The sequence below is a fragment of the Glandiceps talaboti genome, chromosome 15 (genome assembly GCF_964340395.1).
Source record: "Glandiceps talaboti chromosome 15, keGlaTala1.1, whole genome shotgun sequence".
Classification (NCBI taxonomy): Eukaryota; Metazoa; Hemichordata; class Enteropneusta; family Spengelidae; genus Glandiceps; species Glandiceps talaboti.
In genome coordinates, this window is record NC_135563.1 from 14,914,423 (window position 1) to 14,942,206 (window position 27,784).

At 35.3% G+C, this 27,784-nt stretch overlaps 2 protein-coding genes across 2 annotated transcripts; one reads left to right on the top strand and one right to left on the bottom strand.

Moving 5' to 3' along the window:
* Positions 1-2,224: 2,224 nt before the first annotated feature.
* LOC144446422 (E3 ubiquitin-protein ligase NEURL1-like) lies at positions 2,225-21,540 on the bottom strand. Its single transcript, XM_078136180.1, has 4 exons — positions 21,376-21,540; positions 18,937-19,509; positions 11,349-12,008; positions 2,225-5,995 (listed from the first exon to the last, which is right to left on the bottom strand). The coding sequence occupies exons 1-4, from the start codon at positions 21,416-21,418 to the stop codon at positions 5,613-5,615; spliced, it is 1,659 nt and encodes a 552-aa protein (XP_077992306.1). The 5' UTR covers positions 21,419-21,540; the 3' UTR covers positions 2,225-5,612.
* A 319-nt stretch (positions 21,541-21,859) lies between these two features.
* Positions 21,860-27,526, top strand: LOC144446748 (protein TEX261-like). Its single transcript, XM_078136574.1, has 6 exons — positions 21,860-21,991; positions 23,164-23,243; positions 24,075-24,228; positions 25,049-25,116; positions 25,662-25,779; positions 26,546-27,526. The coding sequence occupies exons 1-6, from the start codon at positions 21,922-21,924 to the stop codon at positions 26,659-26,661; spliced, it is 606 nt and encodes a 201-aa protein (XP_077992700.1). The 5' UTR covers positions 21,860-21,921; the 3' UTR covers positions 26,662-27,526.
* Positions 27,527-27,784: the final 258 nt, after the last annotated feature.

Below are 27,784 nucleotides of genomic sequence, written 5' to 3' on the forward strand. Positions count from 1 at the left end.
TAAGTAAACACCCAACTGTCAGACTGTAAACAGTGTTAAGTAGCATCCTGATGACAAATGTGCCATATGTGGACATTATGTAACTGCCACCCACTCTAACCCCCCCCCCCCCTAAACACTAGCAATATGTCGTTATTGGGCAGAATTCTGTTTTTGAAGACATGATGTTAATGACTGTGTGGGTGGCTTTGTATAAATTTGAAATTTCATTTCAAGACCTCATAGAGCTAGACATCAGAAGAGATTCAAAGCCATAGATAGTCTCTAGGCTAGAAAATACTGCAGTTAGCATTTTTTCAAGATTACATAACTTCCAGAATTGTGGTCATCAAAATTACAAGCTTCTGAAACTAAAGCAAACACGCTGAATACTGTAAGTGTACATCTAAATGCAAAGTACAACTAGAAAAGGTTTGAAATCTTTAAGGTAAGAAAACATGGCATTGAAAATGAAAACAGTGAACTCAATACAGAAAATACAAGACTTGGTATTTCTGAAGTGAAAGTACGAAGTATTATGAATTGATCAGGTTTTGCTCAACCTATAGTTTTAAGTGTACAAAACAAAAACAAAAAACTGGTAGAGAGATGATTAAAGGTACCCCCCAGTTCCTTGCATACCTTTAAACATCAACAATAAAACGCATTACATGTTCAAAACAAGACGTTATCACCATGGGAGAAATCATACTGCAGATGAAAACATTTCTGAGGAAGGCAGCTGCTTTGTATCTTAGAAATCATGCCCCTACCCCAACCAACAAGAGGTGGCAACAATGTAAGACGAACTTTCACTTGAATACAACAGTGTTTGTTGGTATTATACTGGTAAACAGATACCAATTACTTGCTTCATCATACAGGAAATAAGTGCAGGGACTAGGTGGCATCTATTTTCATTTCAAATAAAATTTTACAGCACACATTTTTAACAAGTCTATATCTGTTGGAACATTCACATTTTTCAACATTTCATTTTGTTTACTTTCTAGTTTCACAATACGTTAGATCATGTAATGTCCTGAAGAACAGATAGGGGAACACAACACTAATGAGTAACGATCAAATAGATGCAAAATTGTCATTACTGACATAGGAGGTACATAAAAATATGCAAGATAGCAAAATGTTTTACATCACTACAGCATATATATGTGCCACTAGAGGGCGCTGTGTACTGGATTGCCCATTTACACATTGTTACAGACTTGGAGAATATTGGTTATGATTACTCATAAACAAAGTAAACAAGTGACGCCATTCCATGGTATCAGACATACTGTAAATACTTGGGTCCTGTGAACAACACACTGTGTGCATTTCACCTAACAGTAAAAGAACGCTAATCTAGACACAAAATTGGCACCATGTCAAAATTCACTGGGTAAATCAGTACATTGGGATATCATTGTCTGTTGCATAATATCAATGTTATGTAGTAACTGAAGAAAATCCTTTGTTTTGGTGATCAATGTCTCCATTCCAATACATTGACTCTCAAATGAAATGTACACAATATAGTGTTCATTGAATTGTAAACATTAGTCTCAAAGAATTGCGGTTGTGGAAGTTCCTTACTTCACTACTACAAGTACTGCTAATATCAACTGATTGCAATTAACATTTTAAGTAAGCAGTGATACGGAGTGTCCACAGCAACAAATGTATCAGTCTGCAGTACCACAGCATATCTGATATCAGGGAACAGGAAGCTGTCACCAAAAATGTAATATATTGACTTGCCGGATTTACCCACAGGCAAAATAAGGGGAGTTGTCAATGATTGATTACAAGAATCGGGAACTAACCTTGTGGTCAGATAATCAGATCTGTAACTTAGGTGGCCTTTTTGGCAAATAAATTAGCAATCTGTGACATGCATGAGGTAGGATCTCCAACTCATATTGCATTTGAGATGAAAAAGTATATTCTGAGGTACAGTGTACAATATTACTATGCTTATTGACAAAGACAAAAGATTGTACATTTTTCACCACTAGGGGTACACTTCTGATTTTCGACTGAAAGTGAGGGCTTGATTCATTGGGTACTGTGGTATACTTCATCCTTTCCAAACATTTCACATGGAATAAATTTTAATCCAGATATCCATAATCTTGGACCCTTTTTTACAATGGTTGCAGAGTAAGTAACAGGAACCAGTTTTCATGTTAAAAATTACTTCAGAAAATAGACATGTCTTTTATCAGATTAGCCATAATTTTATTCAAGATTCATGTTTTCCAAAATATGTAAGATCGGTCTGGAAATGACTCACAGTTCAGATTTGATTCTTTTCACCTGTACAGTCATACCACAGGTGACAGTCAATCCACAGAAATCAAATCATTGTAAAACCTTGACTCAAGACAATCTACTAGGCATTATAAATCCTATCATTGTAAAAGTTATAAAAATTAACTACACGGAAATCATAAAGCCCAGTAGGTTGTATAGATTTCATAAAGCTTCCAATTTCAATTTCACTGTGATCTGTGCAAACTTTCACTTCCCAACACATTCACGGAAATAACATGAACATTTTACCAGTATTTTAGACCAATGACAACTGAGGAAGTGAAATCTGCTGTTTCCTATGGGCTTCAAATACTTGGTTTTGCGTTTTATCGGGGAGGGATGAGTGTGGATTAGAATTGAATTCGCATAACATAAACACTGTTTACATAACACAGAGGTATATTCAAGTTACACTATAATGCTGTAAGACACTGCAATTATGGCCCCTGGATTGCAAAGTGCAAAAAGGACGATACCCATGTACTCAGACTGGTATTGATTCCCAAGTCTACATAATATAGCAACAATTGTTATCAAATGCAATTTAGTTTATTGATTCTGTAGTAAATGCTTTGGCACTCTACCCAGCTATCAAAGCTGTAATTAATTCCCTCATTACTACAGGTACAAACCCATAATATTATTTTAACAACTTTTTCATCTCTTTGAAAGGTAGAAATTGGTCGACAAAGTTCAGATTCACATTTGAGAATACATTGCATTGAACATGGCTAGGATAAATGAATACAGGTCACATTCATAATTTATCATGCACCTCTCATCTGCATGGTTTTTACATCATTTTTGTTGCATGTTTCATTCTCACTGCATGGCTTTATATTAATGTCTCATGCACAAGAAATTCATGACAGAAATTGTTAAACAACTTCATTATTTACAAGCTCTGCACAAACATTGTACCATTAAAAAATCTGTTACTTATAAAGTTTTTTCATAAGCTTTGCTGATTTTGAAACCAAGGGAATTCACTAACAAAAAGCACAGTTAATATACATGTATAATGATGGATTTGCATGTTAACTCCAGACTTTACTTTTCAGCATTATTTGCTTTCTAACTCTTCATACAAGCTTTAGTTAAGCAGCAATAACATGACATTCAGAATCTATGTACAAGCGATTCGGACTACAACATCCAAGTGTTAATTCATGTACTTTGGACTTATTTCTGCTTTCTTTGCATTTTTAAGCCTCTCTTTCTAACAATATAAAAACCCTGTGATTTATCAAGCAAAGCAAAACCACGACTTTGGCAAGTAAATTTAAACTTAGCATACAATGTACACAGGTACTCAAGTCAGCCATTTTCACCTTCAAGAGCAAAACAGGTAACTACAATACTGGCCAGCCAAATATATTTGTTTAAGCTCTGTATGAATTCTTGGAAATGATCATGCTGGGATGACAATTTGTAATTTGGACCGTATGTTTTGTCGGTTTCATGATCTATTTTGGTGTGTACAATAAGGAGTTTGAATCTTGATCAGAATTATCTTTCTCTCTCTTTATATCATAAAGCTCTGCAACACAAAACATGAACATTCTAATGCAATAGGTAATGAAAATGAAATGGGATACCAGTAAAAAAGATAGATTTCCACAATGCTGATAAATTGTAGAGTTATGGCCATCGTTGGTGAGTGGTGATTAGTATGACACACCGTATCTTACAGACTATCGACATGACATATTCACCTATATCGTCTTAGGCCAGTACTTTCAATTTTAATTTTGAAAACAGAAACATGACTGCAAGACCGTGAAAAATCAAGGTTTTTATATACTGTTTAAGCTTTTCCTTTCAGTGATTGGCACTGTCTTGTACTTCGAAGTGGTATATGGTATCATAAACAAACATAGACAATGGCAGAAATAGAAATTGATACTTGATTCCATTATTTATAGTAGTACATGTAGTAGTAAAGTTACATTATTGGAATCTTGTGTTTAAAGTGACTACGTAGCTTTTATCCGAATCACTCAGACGTCATCAGTGTAATGATGTTATGCCGTTTGGTCTACTGTCAGGTGATTCCACTAGGAGGTCACTTGACCAAATCATGGCGTAAAATCATTACACTGATAATGTCTGAATGATTTAGATGAAAGCTCACTTCAAAAATTAGATTCCAATAAGGTAACTTCACTACTACTAATATAAACAATGATTTACACTTGTCAAAATATCTGTCTCTCGAATATGGAAAGGCCCATCTTCTGATGATTTAAAGACTAAATAAAACATCGTGGAGAGAAATAAATGATACTTTTCTTATATGCTAAGAGCATATGTATGCTGATCGTCCAAATAGGTACGGGATTCCCATCTGATGACAAATCATAACAAAGAAACAAAAATATGGATTCATTGCTGATTTGAAAACCTCTGCTTTGTGTCGATATCTTTCAACTGATTGAGTCAGTATCAATTACATATAGCCACTGCAACACATCAGTTGTTGTTTGTTGATCACATATTTTAAGAAAGCAACATTAAGATGAAGACAATCAACAAAAATTGTGATTCATGCCTGATACTTGCATGAGTTACTTTAAACAAATCTGAAATGTTTGAATTGACACCCTGTATTACAACATTGATAAAGTTGTGACCACTTACTACACTGGCAAGCAAGGTTTCGGCTTACTAAGATAGACATAAACTAAAACTATTGTTGTTGTTCAATGTGGTAGACTGCACAAGTTGGTGGTAGCAGTGCCTCTGTAGTGCAAATATAAACGCCCTGTAATCACGAGAGTAAAGATTGGAAGTCCAAAAAAATTTGCACTGCAAAATCATGGAAGTCAACAAACATGACACCATACTGTGAGTATGATTAAACCAAGTCCATTCAATTATCAATACATGTATGTGTCAACACTAGTTTTAGTTTGTGGTTATCGTAGTTAGCTGAAACCTTGGTTTCCACTGTTGTATCATGGTTTCATTAATTCCACTATTTTATATGAAGAGAGATTACTCATCACAGTTTTTGTTGATTCTAGTCAAAGCTGAATGTGATTCCCTAAAAATACGGTTAACCATCAAATGGCAACAGATTACTTGCATTGGCTGTAACTTGTACTGATATCAAAATCACACTTGCAGTGAGTGTATTTTCTATCTTTCATCGTTCTAGATGACATCAGCACTGAAAAGGTAACAAAATGCACTGTGACTGCTGAATTAATATAATACACTAGATGTAGATGCAAAAACTCCTGAGATTCACCTCTGATGTCAAGTCATCAAGTCACACAAACAAAATGCTATCAAGATCTGGCAGAATATGGCTATGACTTGTACGTTTTGATAACGTCTCTGACAACAGCTCGACAAATAGGACACACTGCCCCAACTTGCTGTTTGAGCTTGACGCCACAGAAATAACACAAGCACATATGCCCACATGTGTAAATGACGGTATCAACATGCCTGTCGTAACAAATAACACATTCTTCTTTGTTTCTGGTCTCTCCACTTGGAGTGGTAGTTGTAGAGCTGCTAGCACCAAAGCCGGATTCTGGAGTTGAGTTAAACTGTAAATACTCCTCCTCATCCCTGGATAAAGCAGTTCTCCTTGGTTGATGGGGACTCATGTCATGAAAACCAGCTAATGAACTGGTGGCCATGTTCTGTGAGTTGGCCCTCACTGTGGAGCTCACTGGTACAACACCTGAATTCAAAACAAACATATTATTGTCAATGCTTTAATCATGTGGGATGTGGTTCTTTCTTCATATACTGTACTAAGAACTGTTTATTATGTAATAAGTCTAAATAGGACACTTTAATAAACAACAACAACGCAGTGTGACTTCCATTCCTTCATGAAATAACCTTGTATGATCCTGAATATCAGTGGTTCCTCTAAAGGGACTAATTCTAAGTTGTAATTGTGACGATGGGCTAGGAAATATTGAGGATCTACAGGTGTGGGTACATTACACTTCTCAGAAGTTTGGTTAATGGGAAAGTATCAAACAAGTGCAGTATTCACATGATTTCAAAATGTATATGATCATGTGATGTGTAAGGTAATTTATGCAGCTATATAAGTCCCCATCAACTAGCCTATATGCTATGGTTATTTATTTACAAATAAAGACAATACTGGATACTGGGTCCAACAGCACTGTCAAGCCAGATAGCCAACTCTCTGGGCAATACTGTACAAGCCAGTATGTCAAGCCAGATAGCCAACTCTCTGGGCGATACTGTACAAGCCAGTATGTCAAGCCAGATAGCTAACTCTCTGGGCGATACTGTACAAGCCAGTATGTCAAGCCAGATAGCCAACTCTCTGGGCAATACTGTACAAGCCAGTATGTCAAGCCAGATAGCCAACTCTCTGGGCGATACTGTACAAGCCAGTATGTCAAGTCAGATAGCCAAGTCTCTGGGCTATACTGTACAGGCCAGTATGTCAAGTCAGATAGCCAACTCTCTGGGCTATACTACATATACATGTACGCCAGTATGTCAAGTCAGAAAGCCAAGTCTCTGGGCTATACTGTACAAGCCAGTATGTCAAGTCAGATAGCCAAGTCTCTGGGCTATACTGTACAGGCCAGATAGCCAAGTCCCTGGGCTATACTACATACACGCCAGTATGTCAAGTCAGATAGCCAAGTCTCTGGGCTATACTGTACAAGCCAGTATGTCAAGCCAGATAGCTAAGTCCCTGGGCTGCTTGTTGTACAACAAGAACACAATCAGACCTTCAAGAGATCAGTAGTAAACCAACTCTGTGGCTAGACACTGATTATACTACATATACTCAGTAACACAAGTACAGTCAGTATTAAATAACAATGCTCACATTTTGAAACATTTTCCACAAAGTGCTTTTCTGTGTTGTCAAAATCTACAACACGTAATCACACTTGACTATACTACTAATTTGTTCATATTGTGTCTCAGTATTACCATGCTGCATTTTAGCTATTTCTACTAGGCTTGGTAAGTTCCAGTGACCTGTGGCAACTTGTGTCACTGACTCAGAGACTGTCATACTGAGGACTCAGGTGATACGTTATCTATCAGATAGCTATTGTAAGCATTGCTATCTCATAACACTGGTATTTCATCTTTACAGACAGTTTATCAATTGATTTTACAGACCAAAGATGTAATGTTGATACATCAAACTACAGCCATGTCTCAATGTAGAATTTTGATTTGGTTCAAAATCAAATAAGAGTTGGTTCTGTGCCCAAATGCACTAAATCAGTTTTGAACTGATTTATTGATTCAAATCCATTGCTTAGTTTTCTCATGATGACAGAAATTGGTTTTGAAACAATTTAACTGAATCAATTCAGTTTGAATTGGTTTTTTAATCAATTCCATTTGAATCGGTTTAGGCATTCCTTAAATAGGCATTCCTTTTTAGTCAAAAATAGAATATTTTCACTTCTTGATGACCAGAATATGATGAGTTACACAACTTTTCTGTCTTGCTATTGATAAATATTACAATGTTCCTATGAAAAGTTTGTATTTGATCATGTGATGTGTAAGGTAATTTAAGCAGCTATATAAGGCCCCATCAACTAGCCAATACACTATGGTTATTTATTTACCATTTTTTTCTTTTCAAAGTTTATCTTGCCCCGAGAAAGATAGAACCTTCTAATATGGGGGGGGGGGGGGGGGGGGGGGGGGGGAATAGACTATACACATATATCCCACTGATGCTTTTTGGTGTTGTATATTTTTACTCTTGAATAATTGGAAGATTGGCCTGTCAAACTAAAATTATTCTCAAATAAAAATAAAGTGAATAACAACAATAACATCTACGCTGAATGTATGCATTACTATGGTATAATTATTACAATGTAAGAAGATAGAGAAAAAGAAAAATATGCATAAAAATTCTGCAATCGCTAATTCATAAGACCCCAGGCAATAATAATATGAAGGTACTTAGTAAATTTATATAATTTAATATTTTCCTGTATCACAAACAATACAACATCTTTATTACATTATATACTACACTAGTACAGTGCATGTAAGTATTATTGACAACGCTACAGCCATTATTCTACTGTAAGCTGATCTTTTAACAGGAAGCTAAAAATATAATTCCATTATCATCTGCATGTATGATATGTACGGATAAGTGGCAGACACAATTAAATAGCAATGCAGACTGCTCTTTCATAATTTGCATATTTGTGTGTCTGTATGGGGTATCTGTCACTGTGTACATGTATATATGTATGTATGTATGTATGTATGTATGTATGTATGTATGTATGTGTGTATGTATTTATCATGTAAGTATGTATGTATGTATGTATGTATGTATGTGTGTGTATGTATGTATGTATGTGTGTATGTATGTATGCATGTATGTATGTTTGTATGTATGTATGTATGTATGCATGAGTCTGTGCAATCGAACATGCGCAAGCATACATTCATGTATGTATGTGTATGTATGTATGTATGTATGTATGTACGTACATATGTACGTGTGTATATGTGTGTGTGTATGTGTGTATGTATGTGTATGTAGTATGTATGTATGTGCGTATGTACGTACGTACATATATGCACAATACTAGCATATGTGTTTATGTATGGCCATTGGTTCATTTCTATAAGAATGAATGAATGAATGAATTACATACACAGACATATATCACACAAGATCCTTGCCATAAATTTGACAAAGTATCTGCTGCATGTTTTCAATCACAAACAATCATTACAATCATAACCAAAGGACTCTCCTAGTCCCCTGTTACAAACATTACAAGTAAGTCACTTATATCTGAGTAGTTTTGAAAATCGGATCCTAGCCAGTTGTATTAATCAAATGAAAAGGTTGCGAGATCTCTCCACTGAATACCATGCAGTATTATTACATTAACAATTCTTTCATTTGCACTGTGATGAAAAGTGAGTGGTTTAACTTAAACAGTACTGTACATCATGCTATTCAAACATGAAATAGACTACGGAATTGAATATTCATTGCAGTACAACTGCATGAATTTGAACAATCAGCAAAAATTAGTATAATTTTAAAACCGGTGGATAAAATTAACACTTATACAATATTCCTATTCAAGGATTTGGTGTAATAAAATCTATTCTAAATTTATTTATTCAAGCAATCAATAATTGCAAATTGAATATTCATTGTAGAATAATTGAGTGAATTTGAACAATCAGCAGATTAGTATAATTAAAAACCAACGGATAAAATTGATGCTTTTACAGTACTCTATTAATACAAAGATTTCATAATTGTCTGGCTTTGTCGTCAGTCTTAGACTGAAAGACTGAATAGTTCATGAAAAAGGAAAGGAAATTTGAGTGACTGTTAATTAACAAGGCCTTGTAACTATGTGTTGCTAGATGAGTAGTGACAAATCCTTAGGTTATGAGTATTTTCCGGCGCCTTAGAATCACTGACACAGACACAGGTTACCGTGACTTTAAACAGTCAGAGTATACAATTCATATTTTCTGTTCAAATATAATAACTTGGCTAGTGTATGGTATAAAGTATCTTGTCTTGTATAATGATACCAGGAATGATGGGTTTTTTTTCAAATTTTATCAGCTATGTCTAAGTATTACACTAATAAAATGTGTTATACTTAAGTGTAAAAAAATTGTGTTTTTTTTCACGTGTGATCATGAGTGTCTAGTTCAGGTTTTCTATTGTTTTCCAAATGGTCTCTGTGTTATTTATTTCTTCCTATCAGATGTACAGCCATTACAGATTGGAAGAATAGTTTTACATTGTCTTTTTAAGTTGATGCCAGTTTCCCCACGCACCCACTACTTCTTGCGAGACGTCACATTTTTCAAGATTTTATTATTATTTTTCTCGAATACTTAACAAAAAAGTTTAGGGTCTGCGTGAAAAACTAAGTGGGGGTCGGGTAACCGGAACCAAACAAATTTTTTTATTTGGCCTTATCTTCACAATTCTATGTGTGTTGCGATACTGATACCAGGCAGCAGATGAAATTCTTAAATATTTTATGTTTCATTAGAAAGTAGGTGTTTGTGCAAAAGTACATACAAAAGAAGACGATATCAGCCGTATATATATTTAGCTGTGTCTCCATTTATTATTCATTAGGAATAGCAATCTTTCTACTAATGGTTTTAGGTGTGGCATGATAACACTGCAGAAAGAGAAAAGAAAAGTTCGCAAACAAACTGCAATATTCATCTCACACCAAATTATTGAGAATGAGAGCAATGTGTAGGTAAAATTTTGTTAGGATATTTAACAAAGGTTCTCCATTTCAATGTGTGTAAGAAAATGTGAGTATTTATAGCTGGGACCCTAGTTTAGCAGCTAGACTGTCAGGCTTTCTTTTGATTAGGTGGCTGAAAGTCATATTGCACCTAAGGTGCTCCTAAGTTGCACATCAAGGGTGCTTACTTCAAGAGTATTTATGCGACAGACGTACTGTCATCCTCGGCTTTTGTTCAGTAACCTTTCTAACGTAGATCTGAGGACTTGTTACAACTGGGACCCATGCTTTGCCATCCTACAGTATGAGGGTCACGAGTAGTATACAATAGAACATGGGTTACAGGTTTGAGTTCTTGCTTTCGTCTTTTGTGTTACTGGGTAGTTGAACATAGGGAATCATGTCCATGTTGGCAGATCAGACCCCATATTCTTGCATGGCCAATGATAACCCTGAGACTTGGGTATCTGACTAAACATACCGGCTTGACAGTACATGCATAGCCTAGCGACTTGGCTATCTGACTTGACATACTGGCTTGACAGTATAGCCCAGAGATTTAGCTATCTGACTTGACATACAGGTTTGATAGTATAACCCAGAGACTTGGCTATGTGACTTGACATACTGACTTGATAGTATAACCCACAGACTTGGCTATCTGAATTGACATACTGGCTTGACAGATGATGAACGACATTATCAAGTCTGAGAGTGAAGTATTTGGGGTAGGTCATTGAGAACATGCAGTACTTTGACAAACATTTCAAGTGTGATCAATATTATTATACCTACCAAGACTTTTGATTTTCTGTGTACTTCCATAAAGTTCAAATAGAAACCACAGTGGCTGGGTGGCATCCACATGCATAAGAACTCTCTGATGTACACCATTTTCATGGTAGTGAACTTCCCCTTCAGAGTTTATCACAAAACTGAGCTGGTCTCCAACATCTGGTAATGAAATTTCCTTACTGAGAGCCCAGTATTCTGATCTGTCATAAAAGTCCTCTGAATCATCAGGTAAAGTTGCAGGCGGTATGACAGCAGGGTCGCACGATGTCACACCGAATGCCAAACAGCCAAGATACCTGGCTGTAGTCTCTAAGACTTCAACAAGTACAAGTTCACCAACATGGATCGGACGATTGAGGAAGACAACACTGTTTTGAAATTCACCATCTATTCTCCTAGCTTGAGTCCTACTAGGATTAAGCACCACATTGATTCCGCAGCATTCATGGAAAGGCAAAGACTGTAATCCTGGGATTGCAGGCGCCGTGTTTCCTTCTCTGTTGTTGATATAACTCTCATGGGCTAGCAGAAAAGAACTGATACTGCTATGTGAGCTGTCAGAGTCCATGTCTAAATTAGACAATCTGGGCATAATTGAGGTGGTTGCATCACCAGTTTCTGAAATACTAGGTCTTACTTCACTCACAACTTCAGGAGGATCTGGAGAAAAGCAAAGAAAAAAAGAAACATGAGATGATATCAGCTCAATCTCTTGGCTTGAAATTTATGCTAACTAGAAGTTATTTTGATCCCAACAACTACTAAAGGGTGGATTCACAGATATTGCACTTTAAAAGACATATAATTTCTAGTAATTGGAGAATTTCACATTTCTACGGAAACATACAATGATTGGTAGGAAGATGACCACGCTGATCTTGAGGACATGTCCTGATTCATAGTCTATTACTTGGGGCATTCTTCACGGCTTCCAAACCCAGCTGTTGGTCATACAATCTATCTTAACTGGTATTGAATGGCATTAGATTTGTCAACTCGGTGGGAGAATTATCTAGTAATGAAACATTAATAACACCTCTGTGAGACCAATAAATCTGTGCTATGAATGAGTACAAACATATAAAATACATAATCATATCTGAAATCAATGACAGACATATATAATGTCTGTGGGTGCAAATACATGTGCATGGTAATGTACATAACATGTTCATAATACTGTAAACCTAGATATTTTCACCACTAGAAAATTTTGTGATTTTACAGTCTTCAGCTAGTTGTCAAAGACTAATTTTTACTACTTAGCAGACTGGTACATTGTGTTCATGTAAAAGAAGGCATTTTAGTCACTACTGCATATTTGTTATCCAGCGAAATTAGTGAAAATAAGTCTCTTGCGAAAATTTCCTGGTGTACAGTATGCAAGTGTGCAACTAGCTTTATGGTTGTCGACTTGTGTGTGTCTTCAATGAAAATGTATTTCCAATTGTCATGTCATTTCTCATACTGATTGCAGATACACAATTATTTCACATTTACATGTTATATTTTGTTTGCATAACAACACTATATTTCCTATCTTCAAATAAATTCAACTTGTCTGCAGAAACAAATACAGTAGACAACATTTCCACTGCTATAAGATGAAATGACATGCACGGGGCATCATAAAATGTGTATGTAGCTACTACCAGATTTCTCATGCAAAGATTGGTTTTCATGTCGCAAACATTCAAAATACAAAATGTACATACATAATCATTAAAAAAAAATTGCAGCTTTATTTTCAAACCACTCTTGGTATTTACTTCAGGTCATTTTGCATCACCTTGAGACACTATCAAAATACAGAAACACAATCTTACTGTTTAATTTGAGATGAAACCACTTGCAACTGTTTGCATAGTTGAACAGAGGTAAGATTAGTGTGTACACAGAATGTGTATTCCTGGTTTACATGCCAGTCTCTACACACCTTGCTAAGCTTTATGCAACATGTTGAAACTACTAATAAAGCTTTTCGCCAGGGGCTGAGATTACCAACAAAGTGTTTACTATTATGTCTCCAAAGATACTACTTCAACAATAAAGGGTTCAATTTCCGAAATACGTTTAACAGTAATGTAAAATGTTGACTTCTCTCATAAAGTGTACATTAAGTATTATTTCCGTCTCCACTATATGTTGCTCTACTCTGCATCCAAAGAATGCATGACTATGAAACGGAGAATGTTAAACCTTCAACAGATGCACTGCATGCACTGCAGTGCACAGCTAATGAAAATCACTGTGGCTTTTCTAGCCAGTCAGCCACCCACACAGTATTTTCATATGAAGTATATTTTCATATAGAATTATACCAATGCTATCAGTAGCAGAGATTTAATTTTCGTTACGATCGCTTATCACCTTTTAATGCATAATTTACATACCAGCTGTCCCATCGATAATATGTTCCGTCACCCTAGCTTTGCATTATTTAGAATATTAATTCTGCAAATTACTATGTATTTCTTATCTTAAAAAATGTGCCTACGTATCAACTGACCACTTTGGATATTACAGTAAAAGTACTATCTAATCTCCGCCATGGCAGACAATAGGAGGATATATAAATAGAACACTGTCTGATATGAAATTGAATCAATGTCATGGGATGATGTCTCATACATACCCACACACTTTCCTGCTATAACCAAATATATTTGTATTACCAGATTCTGTACTATTTAATTTCACACATAGCCTTACTGTAGCTTGTTGTGCCTGTATGTGTAGATAGCATAGATAATGAAGTCCGGATGTGTTTGCAACCATTTTGCAAAATTGTACAACATAAAATTTACCTTACAAAATTGCATGGTTCAGAAATGTCATGGTTGGTTGCATGATGCATCTACATGTGAACGTAGGTAAAGTCCTCTTATTGGAAACAAGTGAATATTTTAATTTGGTTCAAAAACATAGTAGAGCATGACAGGTTTGATTTGAAGGCCAAATGATAGCTACTAAGCTAGCAGACGACACCTGAGTCATGCACACTGAATAGTTGTAAAGTGCAAATACTACAGATTTGAGATGCATGTCAGAACATGTCTGACTTGTCAAACATGAAACAATGACCAGTACAGCTTTGTAGATGCATGTACTAATTACAAATGATGAAACAACTACAAGTCCACTATTGTTTACAGTTAGTAACTCAACTGTGTCAGTTGTGACTCTTCACTATAATAACAATAGGTACTTCACACATCCCTTGGGCAAAGCAGATAAATAGATGCAGGACTCCATCTATCACTCATGGATTTTACAATAATACTCCAAGGGTCAATGCCACTGAAGCCATATAAATCAATTCTGACACATTGACCCCTCTCTACGTGATATAGTATACAAAGTACTTTTCTTTCTCAAACTTGGTTTGCTTTGTGATAAGAAAATACAAATCTTTCTTGACAAAATTAATTATTTGTATGGGGTATTTAAAGTTATTCTAGTCCTGTCAAACTGAATTTAGTAAGAGAACAGCATTGAAAGAGATTTTCCTTTCAAATTGAAATCTGTAAATCAGCTTTAGAATAGTTCTGTCGACTGATAATTGCTTTCATTATGTGAGAATATGTTAGTATTATTACTTTGTATCCACTGTGTTTCCCAGATGAAGGCTTTACTAGACTAATTCTACTAACAATTGTGTTACTTTCCATCTTTCCGTCTTATTTGGGGATCTTACGCCTTAAAACTATTCAGGCAATGATGAATAAAACTATTTGATTTTAAACAAAAATTGCAATAACATTTCAGATCAGTGCAATTATGTGCATTTACGATAGCAAAGTCATTTTGTGTGGTCTGTTCTTCTTGTATCCCAGAACTATTCAAGTGTTTCGTTTAATCAAGGGATTTGATAAAAGTGACTATGAGCTACTATTTAAACTTCACCAAACCAGCAGGACAAGAGGACACTCACTAAAACTTGTTAAATCTACAGTTAGACTGGATACTAGGAAATATTTCTTCTCTCAGCGTGTCATATCTCAATGGAACAATTTACCAGAACACATCATCCAAGCCAAAACTATTGTGGACTTTAAAATTAGACTAGACCAGTACATGAACACTACAAGGGATTATATGAGCCTTTGAGGCTTTCTTCCCTTTCTTGCCATGGTTAATTTACAACTATGGCAATCACGTTAAATCACGTTAAATCAGATAAGGATGAGTCAAATGAAACATTTTCTTTTCATGTACGGGACTTAAAGAGACACAAATTCATCAATTTCTGACAAAATAGTATTGTTAAATGCTGAGAATTGCACAGCTGCTGTACTAAAAGTGAGAGGAAATGAACTCTTTAAGGATATTTGAAACTGCAACACTTGAACTTATTTTTACATTTGATTGTATGTAGATGGTATGTAGAACTAAATATGTACCCTATGCTATTAAGTACACTATTATACTGTACAGTCATAATTTACAGAGAGTGAGTCATCCTGCTACATTTGTGTAGTGTACTGATAAATGTTTACAAACAACACATTAGAAAAAGAATAATAATTTATGTATAATTCTGTGAGGGGTTATTTCTCCTTTACCATGCCATGACAATGCTGCTTGAGTTTTCATTACGGAAATCGATAACTTAAATATGTATTTGAAAAGTACAAAAATTGAAGCACACTCAAAAAACTGAAGTGCATTCAAGGGTATCAGTGAAAAGTGAGCAGGGATTACAAAATTGTTATATAGTAAGTAAGTAAACCACTGAAATAATTTCTTCCCTGGATAACCTACCCTTTCTCATGTGGCCAATATTGTCGCTTCATTCATAATTTTTCACCCCACAAAGTTTTTCCACAAATTGACTTAACAAGTACAGTACATTTTGCACAGAGCAAAACAAGGATGAGTTTACTCAAACAACAAATTGATTTGATTTATTCTTGATTACCTTAGGGCAGGTCTAAAGTAATACATGTAAATAACTAAATGTTGGCTACATTTAACGATGACAAACATGCATGATTTCTTTCAATTACTTGTATCATTTAACATTACGAACATTGCACTTCAACTGTACATGCTGATGTTGTTTTACAGTTTATATTCTTTAACTAGAATTACACAAATCTAATTAACAAAGAATTGTGGATTTTTGCAAATAATTCCATATAACAACCCCCACGCCCACCCCTTTTGTATCTATATCATATCCTCTTTAACATAATGCCCTCAGCCAATCCTGTTGAGCCATAGGGGTCTATTTGTATTTCTTTCTTTTTTTAGGGGGGAGGAGGGGTGTTGTACCTTTTCCCTTTGGCATACAATAACGCATAACCACACAGTACAAAAGGTAGATTATGGGTTTAACCATCCATATCTCCTGAAAACCTGTACTGTTTGTGAAACACGGATTACTATATAGTTTTCCTGTCTGACAGACAACCCTTTCTACACACCTTTATTTGAAGTGAAATGAGCAGCTTCCATCCTCTAGGAACGGTTAATAAATTCACTGACAAAACATGAGTTAAAACGCTCACTTCATATTAGGAATTAAAATTAAGGTGTGAAAGACAGTTATTTGGCAGAACTTTAGAAAAAATTAGTCCAAAAGAAAACAAGGATATCTTAAGAAAACAAGGATATCTTGTAATCGCTATTGCTCTACTGTCAACACTAATACAATGACCACAGGATAGAAACATGGCCCTTTAACCTTATCGACCAACCAAATACAAAACTAGTCATGAATGAAGAAATGAACATTCTATTCTCAGGACACCCAGGTCGTCTTACTTGTTCAATTTGACCTACAAAACCTTCTACATTGGCTGTACTGACAGATAATGATGTCAGAGGTCAAATTTTTCTGTTGACATATTTCTCAGGGCAGAGATCACTACTGGTGTATTTTGATAACACTGCTATATATTCCCAAGGACAATTTCAATCAGATTTCTTCATACCAGACACTTATCTACACATACACCCTTTGTACTGGCTGTTATCATCTACATTTGGATGTAGTGGTATTTTATGTCTTCTATAAATATTGACACTTAAGGCTTGTTACCTGACAAAATAAACATTGCCAGAAGACTAAGGAATTACATATCGTATACTTCCTATTACTAACTGGTATTTCATAAACTAAATGACTAACTAGTAGTTTGATGAGGCATGTCAAATGGTAATTACGTTATAACTTCGCATCTCTGAAGTCTATTTTCTTCACCCAATATTACCAACTAGGTTACTGTACTATTACTATAGTCTAGTCCCAATACCTATCAACGTTTTCTACAATCTCTACTTCACTACTAGTGTTTCGGACAGTCTACTACATGCATGACTAATACTATCCTGCCATGAAGATATAACCTTAGTTGAGTTTCATTTGGGTTGTGAAACTCAAAGTAGAAGTCATCAAAGGTTACATACTTGGCTAATCACAATGCTACTGTTGTTCAACCATTACTGCTATTGTTATCTACCAGTACCATGCACTACTAGTACTACTACTATTATAGTTACTACCACACAACCAATACACTATTATTAGTATTACTACTACTGGTACTACACAGTAATAACCAATCTTTACTCTTGAGGGAACATTTCTCAATAATTTTTTGCAAAACTCAAATATTTCAACTTGTGGAATACAATGAAGATTCGTAGATAGGTTTCCCCCTGCCACTGTCTATGTCTATCTGTTATAATTTTGACACTGACTGGTTAGGGGAGCAGCCATTCTACCTCGGTGTGACATAGTATAATTTAGCAACCAGAACGATGTATAAATATGTCAAAACAAGCCTAGACATAGCAACATCTGAAAAATTCCAAACTCAAAGATTTCTTTGTTATTTGTAAATATCGCAAAGTACAAGCACACATAGTATTAACATGACTTCATGCAAGTGATGTTTTCAACCGGAAAGATATGTAACCCCACCACAGGAGGGGAAACTTTGCCACTCCCATTGCTTTCATGTGAAGATAGAGATTTTTAATGAAGTACCCTTATACTGTTGACCCAAGGGCCACTAGAACATGTTCTGAAGACAAAACAAGACAGACTCTAGTACCATGTCATAAATCTTAAGTTTTTCTGATGTTAAAGGATATAAGTCTTAGAACATATGAGTAAATGTTTATTACTTTCCCTGACATTTTTATGACTAAGTTATGATTGTAATTAAAGCTTCAACTTATATGAGAATGGATGTACATAGACTCCGGGTTCACAGTTACGAATTAAAATATCTACTCAGAGAGACCAAAATTTTCCAAAATTAAATCCAAAATTCTGGCTGATATCTTGTTTCGTTGTGACATCAGTAAAAATTAGGATTCAATTTCAAAACATTATTGGCTCTGCGGAGTAGAAATTCTTATATTGTAATTGTGAGTTTATACTTGTCAGTGTCAGTATGTGAATTTTAGATGCCCAGAGGTCATTCCATCTTCTGTGGCACTGTCACTTTCCTACAAAAGGCAAAGAAGCTTAGCCTGTAAATGGCTTGGGGTTAATCTCAATATCCAGCTGTTACCTGAGCTCTTATCACATGGCGTACAACAGATAAAATCAAAGACAGTCACATATACCTACCTACTAACCGAACCTCCACACTGTTACCATAAATATCCAACAAACCCCACAGCGGTTCACTAATATCAACATCATTGAAGAAAACACCTTTATTATCATTGTTCACAGTATATACCACTTCACCCTGCCTCGTCACCCAAAAGCACAAGACATTGTTCTTCTCTGCGTAACTCTCTCCAAGAGCCTTGGCCCAGAATCCTGGCCGACTTGTAAGATCAGGACAGGCATAGCGTGGTAATGCTGTGACGCCAAGTTCACTAGGGTTCCGATTTGTAAAGCCAAATCTTATTACTCCACTCCAATTAGCAGTGGTGTCTATAAATTTGATACACACTTTTTCTGAGCATTTTACTGGCCTGTTGGTAAAAGCAATGGCATTACAGAAGCTGCCATTCCTGCGTGCCGATTTGCAGTCTGGAGATAGTACTATGTTTCCACCATGTATTGGATGAAATTGCAATGGTCCATGGGTATTAAATGAGGATGGCGAGGAGGTGTTACCAGGTGTACTTAGACTTCTTTGAGGTGTCACTATCCCAGCAGCATGTCTGTTTTGACCACGTCCTGATCCACCTATAAAAAGATCAATCAATATTTCAGTGCAAGTACAATCAGATTAATGTGACCACACATTGTAAGTTCTTTCCCCTTGGGGTTTACTTTTTGAGGCAACAAGAAGCTGAGACTTGTTTGTAAAACTGTCATTGTTTTGACATTTACCAATGTTTGTTCAGTTTTAACAAACAATTAGTGGTCTGTTATCACAAAAGTCAATAAAACTCATTCTCTCCTAAAATAGTTTTATATAATAACACAGTCCAGGAAGGTATTCAACCATTGCTTTAGCAGTTAGTAAATGTCTGTTACAATGTTTTACTGTGCCATTACCAATAACAAGTTGGTATGTTGTACAAAGAGGTGCAACATTTGGGGGATGGCATTTCTGAATGAGTTGATGTACTCCCTAGATCTACTGCTCATTTTTGCCTTCTAATGCATATATTATATTATGTGTTGTTATTATGGTAAAGGGCACTACAAGCCTTCATACTTAAAACAGTATGGGAGTTAAGAACCCCTAATTATGATCACATTTGGGAATACTGCAATTAGTCTATGAAATCCACTCAAAAAAAATCTCAGGGTCATAAATTTTATCTTCTATCATATTTGGAATCCATAGTGTCCTGCTTTACATGTTATACCAAGGAAACTAAACATCCTGTCTTATTGTGAGTATGATGGGTTCTATTTCCCTCTGTAATGCATCCAGAAGCTGGGGGTTTGCAGGATAATACATCCTGTCAGAACAGTAATTATATTAATTACATTAGAATTTAACTTAGGTGTTGTGATTAATGTCACAACATTTCAGAGTTCAGGAAACATCAATGGAAACAAAAGACTTGTAATACTAAAGCAGTAGGTGCAATATTTAAAGAGCTGTGAATTTACATTCAAGGAGAACTTCATTGTAATACAAAAACTATAATTACTTAATTACCAGAGACCTAAAAAATTTGCGGGTTTTTTGTCTTGAAAATGTGTGAAATCCTGTACATATTAAATGTGTAAATGACAAAACATTCAGCTAGGAAATGTTAAACACAGACAACATGTTTCTGCAGGCCAGATTAGTTCAAATGATGAATCTTTTGTTAGGGCAAATCACACTCATTGAATCCCTGCTGACTTCATTAGGCAGTTTTGACTCGTAAAATCACCAGAGCATTTGGTCCATTTTCCTGGTAATTTGCAGTCAACTTTTCTCAATCAATGGATTTCAATAACTTGGATATGTTAGGCTTTGAATATGAGTGTCAACATATCCTGCTAAAAATCTGCCCGATTTCCCTACAACATCACCAGGTGTGGTCGGGTTTGTTTATATTCGGTGTACACGTTTTCGGTACTCAATGACACTTAGTCACTCAATTTCAATTTGATTACGGAATACCATAAAAATAACAATGCGCGAGTACCAACCAAAACACCACTCACTGGCTATTTAAAATATACTCTTTTATTAGATATTTTTCGTTCTTTCCAAAACAATAAACTATGGTTTAAAGTGAAAAGCTTGTCGTACAATGGAATGTCAACCCATGTCACTCAGGTTCGGTATGCGAGTGTCTTTGTAATAATTTGTGTCACTTTCGACCAAAACAGTGTGCCATACTAGTTTAAGTTTTCATACACCACACTTCAGCAGTCTATCTTGAGTCAAACATTTCGTCTTTGCTGATATAGTTTTTCAAAATGTTTTATTTTTGTAGGTAGGCAATGAGTGTCTGGTACCACCATCTTCACTAAACAGCTGATTCCATAGCCCACACCTATGTCAATAACATATGACCCGTGGCTAGCTAGCAGACCACTCAGGCGGTGTAAGCGAAACTGCTTTGTTATTTCGACAAAATCGGCGACATTTTTACTTACCTCGGCTGTTGGTATGGTGATTATTGCTTGAAGACTGGCCCATTTCTTTCTCTCACAACTTCAGGTACTAAAACTAAGCATGGCATGACTTAAATGTCACTTGTACAATATATTTTTTTTGACAAAACGATCCCCAGACTACGAACCTCAGGCACACGCAGCTCTGAAATGTACTCCAGTGTGTGCTATTTATACACAGACGTCTTAATAAAGAAAAGGGTGGCAGAGGGTGAAATGTTCCACCACCGAACCATGTCGATTCCTCAAATTGATCTTATAGTGCATATCATAGCACCTAGTATATGTGCATAGTTTAAAAATAATGAGTATAACCCTAGATACATAAAATACCCACTTTTATCACATTTTACAAAGTACAAACTTCAATATTCTTCGAAGCCAGCCCCTCAGCAAAATGGTTCTCTCCAAAATGTATGCCCTCTACGTCAACACTATGTTATTGAGCAGCCATATTGGAATTTCCCATAAGTGAACGAACTCAACTCTTTTCCGTAGAAAGTGAACGTTTCGTTACGTCCAGACAAAATGTGGTTTATTTATCTCCTGAGTTGGGTAGCCCTTGCTATCCAAATCTGCCTCGTCACATTATCATTAGGTAAGGATTTAAAAGCTTAAAATTTAGTCATTGCAAACCCAACCAACGAAACGAATCCAGGCCCACAACCAGGGTATGATTTCAACGGAAGTGCGTGCGTACATGTGTCGCATGTGTACATCATGTGTGTACGTGTATCATTTGTTATGTATGTATGTAAGGTAAAATGAATTTCTCCCTTATAAAAAAGACCCCCGTATTTAGTGTATAGGATAATCACCTGTGAATTACATATCGTAAATTGAGCCATGTCACAATCACAGGATGAAGTTTTCCAGACTTTACTGTTTACAAATTACATCTCTTTATTTACAAAAAGTGAGAACAATTGGTGATCTAATATACTGTGCAAATGAATGATCTTACCATTTTTACAAATGAATGAATTCAGATATAGTCCACAGATCAATTGGATTTCAAAAGAGTAATAAAATTACAATCTATCTATCTGAGGGACTTATTTACATTTTTATAGAAATAAGTGGACTGGGACACTCTTAAAAATAAATTAGACACATGATATGAAGGCTCTGAGTCTAGCCTTGTTTAGTTTACGGTATTAAAGAAAAATGGAAAGTTAAATGGAAAAAATATTACTGCAAAAGATTTTCATATTTATAGTGTGTTTGTCGCAAATGAAACAACAGGACATAACTTTGCAAATACACATGTAGCTGCTGACTAGCCCTCCTTGTAGATGCAGCAACAAGTAACATAGACAGACTAGTGTAGCAGAGTCACAGATCCAGCAAAGTAGGCAGGCCAGTGTAGTAGAGTCATGGATCCAGCAACATAGACAGGCTAGTATAGTTTAGTTACAGATCCAGCAAAGTAGACAGGCTAGTGTAACACTCACAGATTCAATAACATAGACAGTCTACGCTAGTGGCTAGTGTCTCCGAGTCATACAGCCAGCAACATCACTGATCCAGTGACGTAACTGGGCTAAGACAGCATAATTACTAGACTCACTTCTGTCTATTTTCCCATTATTCCAATTCAGCAATGTATATCTGTCTATACACATATGATAGCTACTGTACTTACAGTACTTCTTTGGAGAAAAAAAAACGTATGTTATTATAATTCCTTTATAAATAAGGAAAGAAGAAACTCAGTAAATCATAACACAATTTACAGGTGATGTGTTGTTTTATTTGCTTTTCTTGAAGCGGCTGGTCTTTACTACTTAGCAGAGCTGGTGGAAGAGTACACAGTGATGACAGCAAAATTCATCAAAATACTGATCATTGTAAGTACTGTCTAAATCGGACTACATCTTAGATAATATGTACATTATATGTCTGAAGACTCCGTATTATCAAGGAGGTCATTCAGCCAGACTTCTTGTCACCTGCTTGTTTTTTGAGTAGGTCGTTTTGATTAGACGAGGGTTTTTATCATCCACAGTAAAGTACATCACCTGTCTTTCTCACAGTTTCCTTGTAATGAAGTCATTAAGTTTTCAAGAAGTATTACCCTACATGCAAGCCAAGTTGTATGCATTCAAACATAAAATACATGATTTATTTTCTGGTTGATCGCCATCATAACAATCATTGCATACATATAATATAGACATACATTGAGAACAATTTCTGATGAATGCTGGGACTAAGGTTCCTTCTATATTCCAGCTATATTCATAGAGCTTTTCTTATCGATTTTACTCTGTTTTTGATGCTCAAATCCTTATAATTAACCACTAACACCATTGTACACACATTTGTTCATGCAGCAGATGTCATTTTCATTGATCTCAATGGCGTAAATACACAAATATCAATCTAAACGAGATGACTTTCCACTTTCAGCACACATATCAATATACTCCATTTTCATTCAATATGTTATTATTGCTAATCTAAACTTGAAAACAAGTTTTACTAAATAATGTGCATCTTTACAAACATTTTCTTTTCTTTACCATTGCATCTCATGGGAGTTGATAAGAGCAGCAGCGAACCACTTGTAATTCCATCAATGTACAAAACATATAGTTTTCATAGTAAACAAGATGATTTATTTGTATATCATACATGTTAATGTAATTATTTGTTGGTTTCTATTTTGCTATTTACAGTTTACTACGGTGGTTTTTGTCGGACTTATCTTGTTTGAAGATTTCCCATACAAAGTGACAGTGATTGGTTTATGCAGCAATGGAATCTATTCATTACTTCTCAAAAATTTCCCATTTATTGAACTCACTTCACCAACCTTCATTGTTGGTTGCAGTAAGTTTTGACACTTCCTTCATATGCCTTTTCCTATTTTTACAAGATACTCCAAGGACCTTCCTTGTGAATGTATAAACATCACGGAGCACTTATGATGTTACTCTGAGAAAATACATTTCCATGTATGAAAGGTTGTTCTTCCGTAAATTATAGCAGCATTGCTGACTGTTACTGGATTTACTTGCTACAAGTAAATTCAGTGAGAATCTGGTTATGAAAATGTTTCAACTTCAAGAACACAGAACCAACCCAAGTCTAATCTGTGAGACTTATCTTTTATTACACCACAATGTATTATATCAAATGTAAGGAACAATTTGTCTTTGTGATAAACCATGTGACTCAAGTGTTTGTACAAAGCAGAATGTTGGAATGTATTAATACGGAGTTACCGGGAGTATTTGAATTCAATTTTGTTTGAAATGGTTTGGAAAACTCACAAGAATGAATGAATGAATTTAAAAATTATCAATCTTGATTTTAGCAGCTTGTTCAAGACATTAACAGTAGTTGATTAAGATTTATAATATAGAATGCAGTATAAAAGTAAAACAATCTGATGATTATTTTAAATATCGCTTACTTTACCCAATCAATGTACAAATATACAAGCATCCAGATTTGCCTACAATAACATGCCTGGTCTCAGAATATAAATTTACCACTCTTGAGAAATTTGAAAAGAGGCATGAAATGAACACCAACAATGAATTATGTTTTCCTATATTTGAAAATGAAGACATCAGATACATGTGGTTGAATAGTCAAAGTGTGTTTGGGAAAAATTCCATCATTAGTTCTCTTTTCTTCATTGCAGTAATGGTAGTAGTCAATCATTTCTTTGCCTTCCAATACTTTGCAACAGTCTGGCACCCATTTTCAGAGGTAAGAATTCTGGGGATGAATTACATTAAAGAAAAAGTCCAGTCAGACTTATATCTGTCTTTAGTACACTTGTGTTGATTACTGCTATCAACTTAAAAGAAAAGTCCAGTCAGACGTATTTCTACCTTTAGTACACTTGTATTGATTACTGCTATCAACTTACAGGAAAAGTCCAGTCCGACTTATTTCTGCCTTTAGTACACTTATATTGATTACTGCTATCAACTCAAAAGAAAAGTCCAGTCAGACTTATTTCTACCTTTAGTACACTTATATTGATTACTGCTATCAACTTATATGTACTGTTGTGTTTAAATAGCACCGTGATAACGTATTCAACTTTGAAATCTTGTAAAAGAGACCCTGTTGCACTTGACATGTGTTCAGGTACTTAGGGGGATTTCATGCAAAGGTCTATGGGTAAAAGTCAGGTGATGACATCATATTTACAAGTACAAAGTATGTCAAGACAAATAGGTTGTGGTAAATATGATGTCCAGGAAAACAGTCTCACTATATATCGGTATGTTTGTCTCTCTCTCTAGGTTTTGGCATATTTCACAGTCTGTCTTTGGTTGGTTCCATTTAGTTTCTTTGTGTCACTGTCAGCAAACGAAAACATTTTACCCACAATGGCAGAACAGCAGAGGACTAGTGGTGGAGGTAAGGTTAACGATGAATCAATTCAGTAGAAAGAAGTCCCTTCTTTTTTTTAGAAAATTGACAGAAATATCATCACTGTTCATAAGAAGTATTTTCAACCATAGAATAAATATGAAAATGTAAGATGGCGAGACTTTTTCATAAAATGTTCACAACACACACAAATTGTCTTTGAAATTTCTTCAGGAGAATATATTTGCTGAACCCAATAATTTTAATGTTTGACTTGCGATATGTTGCAAATATGTTATACCATATTGTTCTTTATACACACGTTATACAATATGTTTAGCTAAAGACAGTAAATATGGCATATTCATAAATAGAGGTACTTTTGTACAAATTTATATTATGATTGGCAGATACAGATATGACGTATTCATATATGAACTGATGTATAGGTACTCTAAACATTCAGAAGTGTCCACATATGTCTTTGAAAATAAATACAGTTATTATTGAAATATTGAAACACTGAGTCAACTCTTGCATATAAGATAAAATAACACAGGTCTGTAGCTAAAGTCATTTGGCTCTGTCAGTATAGCATTACAGAAGTAGGGTCTAAGGGAAACACTGTACAGACTAGTGTCTTGAAGGGAACCGGACAAGTTGATAGACCTTATGCATTATGAGTATACATAATTCAGTGAGTGAAAATAGGTAACTTTCACTTGGAAACAAAACAAGTCCAATCACAGAATATGCTCAGAGTTGTCTTTGTTTTCTTTTGTGACTAACTTTTTTTCTTCATTTTTTTCTCCAGATGATGATGATTTAGTGAGTAACTATTTCAAGAAGAAAAGTAAAAGATATGGTCTGCTGTCTGCATTTGAGTTTATTGGGGAAAAAGTCTTGCCATCAAGAACAAAAACATTTTAACAGACAAAGTACAATGAACAAACAAAACTTATGTGCCTGGGCTATTACACAATGCTAATGTGCTTAGGCTAATTAATGTAGCAGGGTTATGTCTATCTGCTACATTTACAAGTTTACGATCTTTTCAAAGTTTATAGAATTATGAACAGCACCTTTGAAGGAGTTACATTTATAAGGAACTTATAGTTGTGAATTGTCACAAAAAATGAATATTTTTAACGTATGTTATCAAAAAGTAAGTAAGAATTTAATTCATGACAACTGGTGTAGCCTTTTTAACCACCACAGTTTCATCACTGAAGGTACAGACTATCTTGATGAAGTTAAGGTTTGTACTGATTAACAGTTGCACAGCACATATGACCTAGTGATGACGTTCATCGTTTACTTTATAGAATTATATGATAGGCATTTTGAAAGAACTAAATCAAGTGAAAAAGTTATGGATTACTACTAAAAGACATATACCGGGGGGCGGGTAATGTAGTATAGTCTATGCTACTGTTGCTTGCACTAACCATCAGTCACAGCTGATCACTGGGAAAGTATTGACCAACCAAAGCATGTCCAGGCTGGCTACTAGTAGCAAAATGTCATGAAATGTACAAGACATATATAGTTACACATGTTTAGATATATATTAAGGGGTTTTGCACCTTCACTTCACTTTATTTAGTGGTCTTATCCTGCCAAACTTGAAAATTGACCACTAATACTTTATTCATACAATATAAAACTTACAATTGCCCTTTGGTTAGTAGCAGCACAACTGCATCAAAATCAAAATACACAGGTACACTTTACAACTTGTCTCAGTGCACTGTTACAACTCCCCATACAAACTGATCATATATGTCAAAACATTAAGTGTGCAGACTGCCGCTAAGCTTTGCAGTCAACTATTGCATCTATTTGCTCAAAACCTGTAATGGCTGAGCAGTTAGCGTATTCACCTCTTACTAGTGCAGTCCAGGTTCCAACTTGCCAAGTATCAACTGGGTTTGATTCAAAATTAACTGTTCAAACAGAAGATGTTTTCAATAAATTTGATGTTCATTCAGCAAGGGTTGCAGTTGACTCCCTCTGTATACCAGTTCTGAGAACAAACTTTGAGGTAATCTTT

Coding starts and splice junctions, on each gene's coding strand:
- LOC144446422 (XM_078136180.1), bottom strand. CDS start 21,418: ATGGGCCAGTCTTCAAGCAATAATCACCATACCAACAGCCGAG. Junction 12,009..18,936: donor TGTGGAGGTTCGGTTAGTAG/GTAGGTATATGT, acceptor GCTTTTCTCCAG/ATCCTCCTGAAGTTGTGAGT. Junction 5,996..11,348: donor ACAGAAAATCAAAAGTCTTG/GTAGGTATAATA, acceptor TTTTGAATTCAG/GTGTTGTACCAGTGAGCTCC.
- LOC144446748 (XM_078136574.1), top strand. CDS start 21,922: ATGTGGTTTATTTATCTCCTGAGTTGGGTAGCCCTTGCTATCCAAATC. Junction 23,244..24,074: donor TCATCAAAATACTGATCATT/GTAAGTACTGTC, acceptor TGCTATTTACAG/TTTACTACGGTGGTTTTTGT. Junction 24,229..25,048: donor AACCTTCATTGTTGGTTGCA/GTAAGTTTTGAC, acceptor TCTTCATTGCAG/TAATGGTAGTAGTCAATCAT.